Source organism: Clarias gariepinus, chromosome 3 (genome assembly GCF_024256425.1).
Source record: "Clarias gariepinus isolate MV-2021 ecotype Netherlands chromosome 3, CGAR_prim_01v2, whole genome shotgun sequence".
Taxonomy (NCBI): domain Eukaryota; kingdom Metazoa; phylum Chordata; class Actinopteri; order Siluriformes; family Clariidae; genus Clarias; species Clarias gariepinus.
The window spans coordinates 6,801,761-6,819,520 of NC_071102.1; the positions used below are offsets into that span (position 1 = coordinate 6,801,761).

Genomic DNA, 17,760 nt, shown 5'->3' on the forward strand with positions numbered 1-17,760 from the left:
CCCACAGAGAGATTAGTGTCTCCCACCAGTCGGTGATAAGTTATCCATCGATTTTTATAATTAGGCGTTCCATTCACTAATTGTGTACTGTAAGGGAACAACTGCTGTGAGCTCCGAGCCACCTCAACTGGGGCTGTTATTCATGGAAATACTGTCTTCTTTAAACTGTTTAACCCTTCAAATGTTCAACAAAAAGAGTCTTTTCACGATACTATGCTTAAAGCCTTTAGTAAATGTCAATCTTCATTTATGAGAAATTTCATTACAAGTACTGGTTTGACTTGAACGCCCCTGATATTTCGCAATTTCTCAGATTTTTGGACCCCATAGTATAATCTTTAACTGGTTCTTGAATTACTGCAAAATGTCTTGAATTAATAATAATTTTAATTATAACAACTTACCAATTAAGTTGCACAGCATTTAAATGTTCAGATAATAAAACTACTTGTACAGTACATAGAAGCAATACTTTTATTCTGTATAAATAACCAACAAATTTCACGACAGCAAATAGAAACTAAAATCAGCTAAACCATATGTTTACTGTAATAGACATACAGATCCTGACAGATACAGTGTGTATATCGGAGCAAGTGTAGCAGCTTGTCTTCAGTCAGCTGGATGGTTTAACAAGTGGAACATACCACTAAAATATGGGGAAAAAAATAGTATAGTCACTTCAAATAAAAGTATACACTGGATCAAATAATAATGTAGTATTACAGATACCTCCTCTGTCATCCCTGCTGTTTTCCTTCCCTCTGTGTTAAACGGAGGCTTCAAATACCCTTTGAAATGCAGTTTAACTAATTCATGGAAGGTTTCCACACAGTTCTGGAGAAGTGACACAGATATGGTCAAAAAAAAATTTAAGCTTATATGCAAATATCAGCTTTTTCCACTGCAATGAGAATAAATTTTCATCCTAATCTCAGATGTACATCAGCGTCATATATGAAAATAGTGTGTAAATAGTAGACATTCTTGTGGGGTGAAGTGCTGTAGTAACTGATACAATTAATAAGAAATACTGCTTAAAATGCTCAGTGAAATGATGAAGTGAGCAACTTTTTTTTTAAAGAGAGACACAAATGATATTCTCCCGGAAATGTAGTGCAATAGATACTGCACAACAACACAAAGGTGTACAGTACAAGAAAAGTTACACAATGTCAATCTTCTATTTCTAGATTCACTACAACATCCAAACTTGGCAATGAAACCAATGAAATGTGGAACGATGGGAACCTTTCTGAGCTGTGACATTACTGACTGTTTGTTGACGCTATTAGTAATGAAATAAAAGTCAAGCAGAACCAAATTTGCAAAAGGTGGCGATTACGTGTGCTGATTATTCTTACCCGTTCCTCTTTTGAGCAAATGTAAGTGAACCATCGGAGTCCGGCAGCCACGTGCGTTATCTCATCAGAATAAATCACCTCCAGGATCTTTACTGAGCTTGTGTCTTCTTGTGCTGCAAAGCGGGACAACGTCTGAGGGTGCACATCTAAGCCCCTAAGAGACACCAAAAATGTATTAATAAATTAATAAATAAATAAATGAACAAAATCTATTGGATTAAATTTTTCATACATATGTTTAAAGGTGCAGTCTGTAATTTTAAGTTAACATACACACATGATGAACATGACTGGGCTTGAAGGGTTTTTTAAAAAAATTTTATTAATTAAGATATATTTTTTTAAACTAGTCTTCTCCTGAAGCAGAATGATTGTACAAGTCCTTGTGACTTAGATCTTTGGTACACAAGTTTTAATGTATTTTGGTCTTTATGAAACTAACACGGGGCCAACATTATACATACAGTGTCAAATACTGCACTTCCCCACTGGTACAATGCACCAGTTCCACTGACCACAAAACAGCCACAAAGAATGATGCCACCACCGATGGCACGAAGAGACGTGTGTAAATCTACCATCCTCTTTCTCATATCTGCACGATGCACTGTACTATTATACTGTGTGTGTGTGTGTGTGTGTGTGTTAGTAAATCCAATAAGTGGTGTCAAACTAATGATTATTATGTTGCCGCAGAGGATCTACCAGCTGTAGTCCACCATCATCACCACTAACAGGAAGTTTAACAGGCTTTGAGTGTGGACGTTTCAAGACTATTTAGGTAATAATCTAAGTGGGTGTAAGTATAGTTTTAACCACGTCTGTACAATTTTGGACCTGTGTTGATGTAAGAAAATCCAAAATAAATGCTTTTGGTCTTTCCAAGAAAAAAGATCAGTTCAAGAAAATCACTGACATTTATCTTTATCATTAAGTGCATGGAAATATCTGAAATGAGCTCTACGTTAAGGCCAGTACTCCTCATCTCTGTTTCCTTTTAGAGGAAACTAAAGAGGCATGAATAAAATGTCTACAAGAGATGTCTTGGGATTATATTATATTATATATTATATTAATATTAGATTAGAAATTGCTCCTTTAGAATTATTTTCTTTTCTTTTCTTTTTTAGTAGTGTTTGTGGAGTACCTAGCCTCATGGACCATGTGCACTATAGCCAGTCTAGCCAGAAGATCATGTGACGTTTCTGCTGCTGACTGCCACAAACCTGTAAAGATAAAACATGTGCTTCCTCACTCACAATCCATCTTCACTTAATCCATGGAGAAACTTAAGACAATCAGTATTCTCACCATTATGTACTGGTAGGGCACCAAAAGAGCTGCCAAGCTCCTTGATCCTTTGCTCTAATAATTCATAATGCTGTTAAAAAAATCAGGTTATACTACGATCAAATGGAAGACCAAGTTTGACATGAAGCGATTTTAAAATGACGTTCTACCTTGGCTTCATCGCCGGCTACTTTGACAAAATCGCAAAAGAAATCCCGTGGTAGGGAGTCCCCGGAGCTCAGCTTGAATGTAGAGAACCGAGCGATGATGTCCCATGAGAGGTCAATCGCCCACTGCTCTATGTTAGCCATAGAATGAAGCAAAGCTATTCTGCTTGCCTATAATAATTAAAAAAAGGAAATAAACTGGAAGTAAACAATTTTTAGAACTGATTATCCATGACAATGCATTAAATTGTACCTAAAATGTCAAGGCTATATTTTACCTACTGGATGAAAAGGTTATAGCATACAAAATGTTACTGTGAGGTGACAAATAGTCTCAAATTTCATAGAAAGTCATAAAAGCTTTGTTTGTTTATTAATTCAATATCTCTGACTCCCCTCAGTGAGACTGTGTGTACCTGTGTGCCTCCTTTTCCACGTTTGATTTTGCCTGGCTCCACCACAGTCAGGCTATCTATTCTGCTTGGCTGCGCTGGTGGTGCACATTCACCAATCTCTGTTATTTCCCTAGTGTCCCACAGGCTCTGTACTTGCTTAGTCAAGGCCACCTGGGGTACAGAAAGGTATTTGCAGGAATAACAAAGGTCGGCTGGGAGACGTACAATGAAGCTGTTTTGTTGAGAAATGATGCAAATGAACATGAAGAATGTAGGCAATAAAACACGATAAGGCATGCTGTTCCAGCTGTTAAGAGTGACTGTTATTTGAACAATACAAACTGTTTATTTTCTCTTGTATCACAACACGGATTGCAATTTTTTTATTCATTAACGAATCACATGTCATGTTTTTGTCCTTTTAAAATTTGTTGTGCAACATCTGTACAAGAGGTTAGTTCCTGTTCTCACTTAGTACACTATAGAAGTAATAAATAAACTGCTTGTCAACAAGCCACAAGGCCTTTTTATTGATCTTTTTCTTTAATTAATACAATTTGTACAGCGGAATTGAAATGCAATGCATTTGATCCTAAAGAAAAAATTTTATCTTTAAATGCTACAAAGTACTGTCACTGGAGACTCCTTCTTGAGGAGTTAAATAAACCTCTCCGCACAGAATGCATTATTGTAATAATGAAAATTATTAGCTTTTTCGCTGGCACTGTTATTATTATTATTATTATTATTATCTAATATATGCTGTTATTAAAAACGAGCAAACAAATTCTGACCAATAGTGTCTAAGAACTCTACAATGCTGTGCATAACTCCTCAATCACTATTCGCGGTCATGTAAAACAATTATACATTTTTTTTTCATAAGGAAAAAAACTTACCTTTTCTAGTGGGTCTGGAGTAGAGAGGATTTTCGTAGCCCAGAAACAGAGTGTATTTTCGGAAGAGTCTAACTTCGTTTCCATGGGCAACAAGGCATCTAGGAACGGGTTCCCAAACAAAAGAGGATATCCTTAAAATACACTGAGGTTTGTACTGTAGCTTATTCTATACAGCTTTTTATACTGTACACCTATAATTAAAGTGAATTATAGATAATGACTCAGGGAGACTTAGCTACCCTCTAGCACATCCATCAGTGTAAAAGTGAACAGTAAAGAACCAGCGCTAATCAGAAACTGTACTATTTGGGTCATCACAGTATTAGGAGTAAATTAGATTTAGCAATACTGCTGGAATTTAAACACTTTGAAATCACTGCAAGTTTAAAAATAATTACCAGTTAATAGTTAATAGAACTGGACAATGATAAGAAACTTTTGTATGGATAGTAATCAAATAGAGCATGGAAAAATGGGCGATAACTTTCTGCTCACAAGGTGGAATGCCTAATATATTGACCAATAAATATACACCATAAGAGCACCACCCAAACTGACAATCTGTACACAAAACCGAGAATGAGACATAAAAATACAGACAATAAATATAACTACATGTGCATTATACTGTGATTATTTACTGTACCTTGCTTTGTCTTTTTTCCCACAGGAACTGGATAGAGAGACAACTGACTCGGAGTATTTATATACAGCTTTTCATCCACTACTCTAACACTGTAGACTTGATTCTACGAAGAGAAAAATGTCACAATGTCAGAAACAGTTCAGTCAGGACACTGACTGTTTACTGACAGTTTCATTATTGCGCCCTACCTGTAGTCCTGTGGAGGACGAGCCTGTCTCCAGGCAAAAATCAAAATAGTGCCATGGGCATATTAGTGCCAGTTTGCCATCTCCAAGATCCTCGATGTCTCCTTGGTCAAGTGGGCCTCCTGTCAGTAAAGCCAAAATCTTTATCAGTAAAGAAATAAATCAGGACAATACCTGAAAGCCTGAGCAGCTTCCAGGAATACACAGTTTACTCAATTCTGTCTTTTTGGACTAGTTTATAATTATTTTAAAATATCCATTAGTTTTAGTATTTCTCCACTCCTAATTGTTCAGGATGATAAGGAAACACCTGGTGTGTTTGTATTGTATTTGCAATAAACACTGTTGTGTCATATCAGCTTGCCCTTTCTATCTCTTTTTTTAAAATCTTATACATAAAACTTAAACGTCTTTCACACAATGTGGATCTCACTGTTTGAAAGCTTGTAAAAATATACATCTCAAACTGCAGATAGTTGTCCCTCATTCTGTTTTACCTTATCTTATATCATATTTTACTGTATTTCCCCTTCTTATTATCATTATTACCCTGCTCTGGTCATCAAACATATTTTCTTTCTTTTTTTTTTTGGTATGTTGGCTCTATAAGCTTGCACTAAGTAGTTGTTCTCCTCTACATAATCTCCTGGAATCTCACACTCAAGTTTCCCTCGAAATACTAAACACTGTTCATTGCTGCCTTGGATCAGATTTGCCAATAGATTGTGGCGTGCTACACACACACATGAGCAAACAGACAAAAATAACTGTGTGCTGATTTCCAGCAGCAGTCCGAATCTTGTTGAAGCTGAAAGCCGCGTCAGCGGTGCATACTGCCTTGTACTGACCATCTCAAGGACACCATGTCTGACTCAAACATCCCCTGCTCTGAGTACGCAGCGATGCCCGTATTCATCTGCCACATATAGATCCTAGTTCACAGCCCAATTTGGCCCAAGCCCTGCAGCTAAAACAGCTTATAGAGAAGCAGAAAGAGTGAGAGAAGATAGCTAGACAAGTTAATCACTTGGCAGCAGATATGACTCAGCGAAAATCAAGACCCTGGAGCTGAGAGCAGAAAATTCAAAAGCTTGTATATTTTACTCTATATCATGAAAATAATCAATGACGTTCATAAAACACATTTATTGTAAGGAAGATTATTGGGAAAAATATTAATGTTAACTAAATATTAGGTTTGCTGCAGGGGGTTATGTTAAATTTCAGGTGCTTGATTTGTTCACCCTTTTTGTTTGGTGGTTGGTACTGAAGAACCCCACTAGAGGGCGACAGAGACATTTTAATTTTGCTAAAATCTAACCAGTACAGTGTGGTAGTAGAGTTTGATAAAAAAATATTTCTTAATTATTTAGTTTGGCATAGTTAAGCCAACGTTGCACAATAAAAAATTATTAAACCTTAGGGTCAGTATTCTGTAGGTCTAAATCAAGTTTGCATATCATTTTTAGTTATTCTTTTAATAAGGCTGTTGTTAAATATGATGATTATTTTGGGAATGTAATCACTTTTCTGCCAATTGAAAAATGACCCGCAATTATATGAGCTACCTTGCCTTTTAATTCAAAATCTAAAGAAAAATATATTTTTTACCTATTTCAAAAAGGAAAGGTTTTATCTACTACGTATTCTTCCCATTCCATGTCCCCCTAGGAGCTCCGTAACCTTGTTTATGGAACAATGAGGAAAATAATGAGCTTAGCAGTCACACTGGATGGTCTATGCAAACTGCTATTTATATTGTTAGATTAAAAATCAATAATTTATGTTTTTTAGAATAAATAATGTAATGCAGGTTCTTTATTTTTGTGGTTTAGATGGTGATCTTAATAAAACAAATTGAAACATGACATGCTGTTATAGAAAAACAATCCACAACAGGGTGGTGCCTAATACAAAGCAGTGTTCCTGGTACTCCTGCAAAGTTGCTTATTCTTCCCATAGGATTTTATTCTTTCAGTTGAGTGTGTACTGTTTTTAAAATATAATAAAAAAAAACACTTTTATTTAATCTTTTTCCTCGTCTAAAGGATTTAAATAGTCTAATGCAGGGGTGTCAAACTGGATCCTGAAAGTGAAAGTGTGGGTGCAGGTTTTCATTCTCACCACGCTAAAGCCACACCTGAGTCCACCGGTTGAATTAGTCATTCTTGGCTTTCAACAGACTATAAGGCTTCTGCTTGGTTCAAATGAAAGTCTGCACCCACACCGGCCCTTTCTGGATCCTGTTTGACAGCACTGTCTTGATGTATTAATGTCAGCAAATACAGAACTTCCTATACCTTGAAAATAGTTTGTCTCAGTAACAGTGACCAGAATTATATGGTGTCATTTTTCTCTATGGAAAAAATTTTGAACATACAATAGTATGATAAGTCCTCTCATTTTCTGTTCAATATTTATTCATGTTGGTAAGTCAATAATGATGCGCACTCCGGTTATATTAAAACATCTGTTAGCACTTTCTGTTCAAGGCTTCAGTCTCCCCAGTCACTGCTGCGCAGGTGTGAACGTGTTACATCAGCTCATCTGTAACTGTGGTGCGAGTAAAAAAGGAGGCCCCACTTATAATTTGCACAAAAGAAGAGCAGTGTGAATGATTCTTTCTTTTTTTTTCTGAGGGAGTCCCTGGTGCTGAAACAACACAAGGAAGAGCATAAACAAAAGCGTTTGAATATCTGCAAACAAATGCTTTAAGGAAAGTGAGAGTTTCTTAAGGAGAATCGTTACTGGTGACTAAACACCGATTCATCACTACGAGCCTCAAAGTCAAGGACAGAGTATGGAACAGAAACACCATCAAATGCCGACAGAGAAAAAACCTCAAAAGTCAACCATCAGCTGGAAAATTCATCAATGCTTACAGTTTTCTGGGATTCTCAAGGGTCAGTATTGGAACATTATGAGAAAAAAGATTCAACAATTAACAGTGCTCATTACAGTGACATGCTTAAACTTCGGATTGAATGCAGAGGACTGATATCCAAGAGATATCCATTTTAGCTCAAATTAAGGAAATTGTACACTATGTTACCTGTTAATAAAGTACCTCTCATGGGTACGCCATCTCTTTCTTCCTTAACACATTTAAAAAATCCAATTATTTAATATAGATGTTAGCAGCTAAGAAACACAGAGATACAGAGCTCATGCTGTACCTGCAAGACGGGCAGCAAAGTTAGAGACGCAGAGAGAGCCTTGGCACGAGCTCAGATCACAAGGAAAGATGAAAACAGTGGCAGAGATGAGTGAGAGAGAAAATAAGAAGCAAAAGGACCAATTGGTAGAAAAGCACAGCAGGGAAAGAAAAAGCACAGGCTTGACAAATTAGCTTTACCACCAGAGAGTTCAGACAGCCAAGTGTTCCATCAATGTCTGGAAACAAGCTCGAGATTTATGATAGCGAGACAGAAACAGGTTTATTTATTTAACAGGAGAAGTGTGGCAGGAATTAAAGGTTTCCATTTACAGACAAACAGTAAATTATCTGTAAAACCATTTCTTCAAACAAAAAAAAGCTAAAAGTAAAAGGTCTGTAGAAAAAAAAGTACACAAAGAAATAAAAAACCTAAAGTATTCACCCAACAAACAAACAAAAAGAGTGGTTGTCAACTCTGTTACACCTATTTTTTTTTCAAGTTTTAAATAATTAAAATGCTCATATACAAAAGAGAGTGTACACAAGTTGGAGTTATGCATAATATCTCTCAATTTAAACTATCAAAATGACCAGTACAGTAGTTTTATAATAAAACCTATTCCTGTCGTTAATTGCAAAACACATCACTTGTATAGCCAAAGAAATCCTGTATCATCACTGCAATACCACATTACCAGTTAAAAAGTTTGGACAAACCTTGTAATTCCATTCTCTTTCCTGATTTTTATTTATTTTGACAAGCAAAAATCCTCTTTGAACAGTTCATATTAAGATGTGTCTGCTACTTATGATCTGTAAACCTTCATAACTAATCTGAGGTGCTCTTTGTTAATTGGTGATTTCTGAGGCTGGTAATTCTAATAATTTCTCCTCTGCAGCAGATTTACACAAAGCCAGATTTCCCACTTGTCCCACAATTTTACACAAAATTCCCACTTGTTATTAGGGCACTTCCCCATCAAGGCGACAACTGGCAGTCAGGGAGAGCTGAAAACTATCATGTGTTTCCTCCAGGCCACGTGACCCCAGCCAACCACATCTTTTTGAACTATTCGCTCACGCACCATTAGGGGAGGCAGAACACACTCGGAGGATAGCACTATCCGTTCCTTCCGTTTGTGTGAGCTCACAAATGCTGCAATTGATGTAAGAGCGCTAGAGTGCCCCCCATCCCACCCCTCTGAGAGAGAGCTGACCTAATGCATCACCTGGGATTTGACCGTGTGATTTCCGACTGTTAGCGCAAGCACTTTACGCAGAATAGAGCCTATCATAGGAGACTTATGGCATGAAGGAAGGTACACCCTGGATAGGATGACATTCCATCACATGGCGCGCACGCTACAGGCAATTTGGGAATGCCAGTTTAACTAATCTGCATGTTTTTGGATTGTGGGAGGAAACCGGAGCACTCGGAGGAGACCCACCAAACACAGGCACACACAAGAATCAAACCTGGAGGTGCGTGGCCACAGTACTAACCACTACACCACCTTTTAATACAACAGGATTAAATCAAATGATTTTAATAACATCATGTTTGTCATTTATTTATAAATCAAGTCTATGATTGAGTAGATCACCCTACATATTGTACAAGCCCTTGTCAATCAGCCGTAACCATAGCAACAATACCCTGGCATTAATGCAAAGCTTTCTAACAAATCAGAATGAAGAATTTAACAGCACATTATATACTCAGCAAAAAAGAAATGTCCCTTTTTCAGGACTGTGTATTTCAACAACAATGTTGTAAAAATCCAAATAATAAACTTTACAGATCTTCATTGTAAAGTGTTTAAACAATGTTTTCCATGCATGTTCAATTAACCATAATAAATTAATTAACATGCACCTGTGGAATAGTCGTTAAGACCTTAACAGCTTACAGAAAGTAGGCATTTAAGGTCACAGTTCTAAAAACACAGGACACTAAAGAGACTTGTCTACCGACTGTGAAAAAACACCCAAAGAAAGATGCCCAGGGTCCCTGCTTATCTGTGTGAACGTGCATTAGGCATGCTGCAGGAAGGCATGAGGACTGCTGATGTGGCTAGGGTGATAAATTGCCATGTCCGCACCGTGAGACGCCTAAGACGGCGCTACAGGGAGACAGGAAGGACAGCTGATCATCCTCGCAGTGAAAGACCACTCGGTACATCCTCGGTACATCCGAATATCACACCTGCGTGACAGGTACAGGATGGCCACAACAACTGCCCGAGTCACACCAGGAACACACAAACCCCTCCATCAGTGCTCAGACTGTCCGCAATAGGCAGTCCATGAGGAGGAGATGCACTGCAGTACTTCAAGCAGCTGGTGGCCACACCAGATACTGACTGGTACTTTTGATTTTGAGCCTCCCTTCATTCAGGGACACATTGGGAAACATTTTTAGTTTATGTCTTATGGTGTTGACTCTTTTAGTGTTCATACAAATATTTACACATTAAGTTTACTGAAAGTAAAAACAGTTGAAAGTCAGAGGACGTTTCTTTTTTTTTGCTGAGTATATATACACATTCGTGTTGAGTTTGTGTAATTATGACTGTTACTGAAGAGCTGATGCTGGTGTTGGTCAGTACACACACACCTTCATGTGGACAGGACGAGTCCATCGCCCAAAAGCGTCCGTCCTCTGTTCGCACAAGTACGATATGCTCTCCATCCTCAGAATAAAACCTTAAACACATTGTGATTGTAACTTACACAATTCAGACGCAACGTGATATTCATGGGTACGAAATATAGTTTAAAAAAATACATAGCGTTTTATTTATTTATTTGATTTGTTGAAATATGGTTCCTACTTGGTGCACGGTGACTTGAACCTGGCTGCTTCTCCGACACACTGCCAGCTCCCGGCTTTTACAACATCTTTAAGAGCCTCAACTAAATCTTGTTCAAAATGCTCCATGGAAAATTTCTGGAGGTTTTTTGTTTAACATATGCAAAATAAATAAATAAACGCTACAAAATCCATTCATTTACACACATCAGCAGTTTTACATGATTTACTTCCGGTTTATCCTACACTTCAAAATATACTTCTAGAATTGTATTTAAAAGCTAATGTATCGTTTAAAATTAGGATAATTACTAATCAATTACGTGTTCTTAATTATTTACAATATTTACAATAATGTATGATTTAATAAAAATAACACGCTTTACCAAAAGGACTTTTATTATCGTGAAATGTACTCCGTCCACAAGAGGGCAGTGTAACGGGTACCATCAGCAGCGCTGGCTTGCCCTGGCTGTGTTTACAAACCGCGGCACACGTTACTATTTTTTTATTTTATTATTTGTCTCAGACTTTAACAGCTCAGAAGCTGTAAGACCATGCCTATAGAGTGCTCAGTCCTCGGGTGCACAAACCGGTTCGTGAAAGGCTCTGACATCCGCTTTTACAGGTAACACAGAACACATTCTAGCCTTGATATGAGACGTCTTCTAAGTACGGGGAAAATGAATGATTAATTAAGTCGTATAAGTAAAAACAAATAGTTATTTAGAACTATATATTTGTATGAAACCGAAACTATTATCGAAGATTAATGTGTGCATATTTATGTGAACATCTACCATGTTTGTTTCTCAAACATATACCAACTTCATAGTCACGTGACTAAGTTAGCCACGCCTTTCGAAAAAGACCGGAAATGTAAAATTTTAAATATGTACATTTTGTGTTAAATTTTAATAATAAAAAGCATAAAAAAAAATTCTGCTCAGATTCACATTAATCTTTCCCCAAGATATTGTATTGATAATGGGAGAGTCGGGCTGCTGCATAAAGTCTTTTCCAACACATCCCAAAAATAAGGTCTGGAATCTGTGGTGCACAATCCATGTGTGAAAATGATGTGTCATTCTCCACTCTCACAGTTAGAGCCCCATTAATCCTGGCATCGTCATTGTGGAATATTGCCTTGCCAGGAGGGAAGAAAATGTTCAGTGATAGAAAAACCTGGCCACACTGTGTAGCCAGGTAATCAGCCGACTTCATTTTATGGACTTCATATAGACTTCTTGCTGAATCTGGACCTGAGCAACTGAAGTCACCCGAGATTATAACACTGCCTACACAGGCTCTCCATAGTTGTTTTCTTTGCTTGATGCAGGGCAATAATTTAACGCCTCTGAAAGAGCATCTTTGCCACAACCATAGGTTATATCTTCTGACACGGTTGAAGGAATAAGAAGCTACTCATTGCATCAGTTAGGGTTACATAACTTGTTGCCTATTTCCTATTAATAATCTTTTTTAAGGTCACAGGCTGTCGTTCAAGCATATCGTTCTGTATATGACTGTGTATGTGACAAATAAAATATAAATATATATAAATAAATTTAAGTGTGTAATACTTTTAAATTTTACTTTTAAACATTTTTTAAAAGTAAAGTCTTATAATTATTCTCTTATTGAACAATGTAAATACAACCTATTAAATAATATTTTAAATATTTTGGTATAAAATATAATTTGGCATCCAAAGGTAATGAGTCTGATTCCTGGGTGATCCTATAGCCATCTGTACCCAGGAGCCTAGAGAGCAGATTGGCCTTTCTCTCTTAGGGTTGGATGCCACTCACAATCCCACATCAGTCTTCGCAACTTTAGCGACTCATGGGCACCTCTGAGGTCACGCAAACAGAAGAGATCAGATAGTATTTTTATCCAAGTGTGTTACGCCTGCTACTAACAATGTGTGAGTGACACCTCGGCAAAGATAATTCAACTAGACTTGACTATTTCATCATATATAGCTACCATAAAAGTGGATTTAGGAGGTATACAATGAAAGAGAGATGTCCTTAAGGTTGTTCGGTTTTCTTTAACCCATTTACAGTTTTTAAACCGTGTAGCTGTGATGATCTATTCATTGGCCTGCACTAACTAATACTTCTCTACAGATTCCCCATCAGCAAGCCTAAGTTAGCTGAGAAGTGGATTCGAAGCCTCGGTCAAAGAAACTTTTTGCCGACCACCAACTCGTGCCTATGCTCCGAGCACTTCCTGCCCAACTGCTTCCGTGATTTTGATGGCAAACAGTTCCTGAGGGAAGATGCTGTTCCTACCATTTTCGCGCACAATGCCAAGCAGGGGGCAGATGGGAAAAAGGTACGGCTGTGGCTCTTAAGGCTATAATAAACCTTAGTATTGTCTATGCTATGATCTATAGCACACAAAAGAAAAATGTTGCAGTTTGTGCTCAATTTCATGAAGGGTGCCAATAATTCTGGAATGCATTGTAGTTATAACTGAGGATGTGTGAGGAATTTATTAAAAGAGCTCATTCAGTAAAAAAGGGTGATGGTGATAGCAGTGCAGGTAAAAAAAAAAGCTCACTTCAAGCATTCCTTATATTTAGGATTGACATTCATATGTCAATTTAACATGATGTTTTAAAATATTTTTGAAAAATGATTTCCAAAAACTACAATCTCTCTGAATTTTTTCTTTTCACATTCTGTGTTTATTTTGTTCCACAGTAGATGACATAAAGTCAAGATTGAAAATTATGCTATAAGCTGGAAATAAATATTTAAAAAGGTGCTTAAATTCCTTCCTTTAAAGGGATCTCGCTCTGGTACAGTTTCTGAGGGAGGCAAGCAGAAAACCACGAAGGACAAGAGACAAGTCTCAAAGGATACTGGGCAAAAGGTAATGCTGTTCTCACCAAAATGTGAGCATGTTTACATGCTTAGTGCTGTTAGTGCCATAGTCTTTGCATGATTATTTACACATGGGGGAAAAGAAATTATGCAGTTACCAAGAAACTGTATTAATGTATGTAATTGATTTTTAAAGGTAATTACTGAGGATAATACAAATTATTGGATGTTTTCACCCTGTTAATATGTTGAGCAAATCTACTAATGTATGTAAAATTGAGCAGTATCGTCTAGCTCCTAGAGGAACAGATGTTTCCATCAGGGTGAAGCTTTTGCACAAATATTTTGTAATTTTGTTTAAGTTTGTAAAAGTCTTACCATCTCTCTCACTCACTCATCGTCATTACCACTTAATCCTGTATTCAGGGTCGCGGGAGGCCTGGATCCTATCCCAGGAGACTTAGAGCACGAGGCAGGGTACACCCTGAACAGGATGCCAATCCATTGCAGGGTCTTACCATCAAATATATAACTTTATTAAACCCAGAATAGGAAAAAAAAACTAAAAATGTCTTTTTTTTTTTTGAGGAGGCTAGGAATTGAATATCAGAGCAGCTGCAGATGGTGCTGTCCAATTAATCCAGTTTAAATTACAGTTTTGGCTTCCAATTATTTTGAAAACATGCTAATCAAGATTATATATTAATTGTGGTATATTTCTTTTTGCAATAATGTTATTGCTATGTGCTTTCACTCTTCACTTTAATCTCTCTCTCTCTCTCTCTCCATTAATTTATTTTACTTATTTCACAGTTAAACTACAGTAGTGGCCAAAAGTATTAGGACAGAATTAGCCATGTACTGTATTATAGTTCTCTGTGTGAGATTTCACTGATAAGTTTAGTCTAACTAGCTAAAGCGTTGTGATGATTAACTGTAAAAGTTGGAAAAACTGGCTATATGAAATTGGTATTTGGCTATTTATTTTTTTTTACAGGGAAAAGCAGGAAATGATGCATCCAAGCGACGTGGAGGGGCCAAGGTTCAATCCAGTGAGAGGTATCTGATTAGAATTTGGGTTCCATGTAGGAGAATATTTATATATTTTTTTAGTATAATAATAATAATAAATAAAATTAAATAAAAATAAAAATATAATATTGAGATTTTGGGAACTTCTGATATATTTTGTGATGAGTTGAAGATGGCGGAACTTATGTAACGATAACGTGTGATGAATCTCACTAAAGGCACATTTCTGGTTTTACGTCTTATCTCCAATTCAGGCAGGTCAATACAGCTAAGAGTAATTTGTACGACAGCCGAGGTCTGTTGATCTCCTGCGGCAGAGACCTGTGCGACTGCTTGGACGTAGACTGCATGGGCTGCTTCTACCCATGTCCCGAATGCAGCTCCCGCAAGTGTGGCGTCGAGTGCCGCTGCAACAGGAAGTGGCTGTATGAGCACATGAAAGTGGAGGGAGGCGAGATCATCCAGAACATGTTCGCAAGCTAACTGGCGAGGAAAAAAAAAACATTGTTTGGGGTTCAGTGCGTTGGTTAGTTGGCTTGTGGTGTAAATGTTAAGGCCGTCAGTTTTGTACTAGTGTTCATCTAGTCAGTATAAAGTAGTAAAGGTAAACAGAGTCTGAAAAGGTCAAGCAGTTATCCAGAGACATCACTGGCTTTTGGGTTCAAAGTTTGGACTTCTGGAGAGGTTTCTGTGTCCGCCAAGATCTGAGAGGTGTGTGTCAGCCAACATTCTGAAGAAAAGAAAGAACTTTGATACTCTGCAGTTATGGATCGAACACTGTGTTTGGGAGTTTTCTTTTTAATTCAAGGACTTTCTGTTACTTTCTGTGAAAAACTAAAAGTTTTACATAATGCTTCACCAGGCTCACTTTCATCACTTTCACTTCAAGAGATTTTGTAGGCTGACTGCTGGTTCTTGGTTCAAGTTAAACAGGTGCTGTCCTTGTGTTGTAAATTCTCTTGTGAATCTAAAATTCTGGCTTTGTGTGCTGGTCAGAAGCCTAGGTTTGTGCTGCAAGGTGTTTACTTTACGGTTCTACTTTGTAGCATTGCTTCCAATTAAACTCCATTCTACACTAATTAACATTAACAAACTTTGAACTTCTGTAAACCATCAGTAAGATGCTGCATATAATATTACAGGATTGTTACTTCTCTAATACGATCTTATTCCTCAGTAGTACTGAACTTCATGGTTTGTTTGTGTTAACTGTTTTGTTGAACTGTGTGTATTTAAGGAACCTTGAGGTGTTTCCTGCAGTGTTATTAAAGGAATACTCATTAATTTTTAAGTCTCTGTGTGCTGCATATGTAGTGTATGTGTGATTACCACAAACAAGAATCTAAATGCATTTTCTTGCACTGAGAAAAAAAAAAGAGAAAATCCTAACTACCCAAAAAGTATTCCAGTGTTTTAACGTGTCGTTAAATGTTTTTGATGCAAAAACTTCATTTTTGAAGTGCTCAACAAAAATCAGTATAATTTTTTCTTTAAGAGGCAGAATTACTCCTGATTTTGTTAATGCAAACGATGCAAACTCTCTAGGAAAATGCACAGAACTGCATATTCAGTGTTTTTTTTTTTTTTGGTTATTTTTCTCAACTTTCATTCTTATAGTTCTAATTTCTGTACGATTTCATGCCGCATACTAAAAGTATTTGGCACCATATATGCTGAACCAATTTTGTTATATCATGTCTGCATAATTATGTACAAAATCATTCAGTATTTGCATATACTGTATAACTTTAAAATCAATAAATAAATGGCATTACAGGAGAATATATGCATGGCTGTAAATAAAAAATATATAGAACAAGACAGACCAGTTTTCAGATGGAAAAAAAATAAAAATAATGTACGCTCCTGAGATTTGCATAAAATAGAAAAGAGTGAATGTGACAAAGTTACCGGAAGAACTCAAATTCTCCAGCAAGCTCAGTAAAACCTAACAGCTATTTTACTTATACACTGCGTTTCAAATTATTATGCAAATTGGATTTAAGTGTCATAAACATTAAATGTTTGGTTTTTAAATTAAACTCATCAATGATATTGTGTCTTAGAGCTCTTTGGATCATTGAAATGAATCTCAGACATCTGTGATAATTAGTTTGCCAAATAAGCCCAATTAAAGGAAAAGTACTGAAAAAGGTTGTTCCACATTATTATGCAGGCCACAGGTTTCAGCCAATATGAGAAAGAAAAAGGATCTCTCTGTTACCGAAAAGCGTCAAATAGTGCAATGCCTTGGACGAGGTATAAAAACATTAGATATTTCATAAAAACATTAGATATTTCATGAAAACTTAAGCGTGATCATCGTACTGTGAAGACATTTGTGGCTGATTCAGAGCACAGACGGGTTCATGCAGATAAAGACAGAATGAGGAATGTTTCTGCCAGACAAAATCATCGGATTAAGAGAGCAGCTGCTAAAATGTCAGTACAAAGCAGCAAACAGGTATTTGAAGCTGCTGGTGCCTCTGGAATCCTGTGAACCTCAAGGTGTAGAATCCTTCAGGGGCTTGCAGTTGTGCATAAACCCACTATTCGGCCACGCTTAACCAATGCTCACAAGCAGAAACGGTTGCAGAGGGCCCAGGCATACATGATGACTAGTTTTTGTTCACATCAAAACAGCAGCTCTGGGAGGCTATTCTGACATCCTGCAAAGAACTTTAAGCAGAAACTGTCCAAAAACTCACAAGTTCAATGGATGCAAGAATTGGGAAGGTAATATCAAAGAAGGGGTCCTATGTTAAGTTGTAACAATGCCCTGTTAGGATGTTCATGATTTAAATAGCTTTGATTTCAGTAAGTATCACCTCATAATGCTGCAAATTCAACGAAAGCCTATTTTCAGTTTTTTACGATCTATAAAATGTTCTAACTCTGTTGTGCATAATAATTTGGAACAGTGTGTTTTTAGTTTTAAATTTTGTAAATAAATATTATCATTAGGAGGTAAGTTTAATA

General features: G+C 36.9%; 2 protein-coding genes across 2 annotated transcripts; one reads left to right on the forward strand and one right to left on the reverse strand.

Moving 5' to 3' along the window:
* Positions 1–460: 460 nt before the first annotated feature.
* Positions 461–11,126, reverse strand: si:ch73-314g15.3 (uncharacterized protein LOC368688 homolog). Its single transcript, XM_053492345.1, has 12 exons — positions 10,938–11,126; positions 10,721–10,809; positions 4,950–5,068; positions 4,762–4,864; positions 4,116–4,213; positions 3,238–3,387; positions 2,825–2,992; positions 2,676–2,745; positions 2,512–2,590; positions 1,365–1,518; positions 733–837; positions 461–649 (listed from the first exon to the last, which is right to left on the reverse strand). The coding sequence occupies exons 1-12, from the start codon at positions 11,042–11,044 to the stop codon at positions 617–619; spliced, it is 1,275 nt and encodes a 424-aa protein (XP_053348320.1). The 5' UTR covers positions 11,045–11,126; the 3' UTR covers positions 461–616.
* Positions 11,127–11,357: 231 nt separating this feature from the next.
* LOC128518476 (ARL14 effector protein-like) lies at positions 11,358–16,065 on the forward strand. Its single transcript, XM_053491608.1, has 5 exons — positions 11,358–11,543; positions 13,048–13,255; positions 13,712–13,798; positions 14,747–14,808; positions 15,036–16,065. The coding sequence occupies exons 1-5, from the start codon at positions 11,473–11,475 to the stop codon at positions 15,262–15,264; spliced, it is 657 nt and encodes a 218-aa protein (XP_053347583.1). The 5' UTR covers positions 11,358–11,472; the 3' UTR covers positions 15,265–16,065.
* Positions 16,066–17,760: the final 1,695 nt, after the last annotated feature.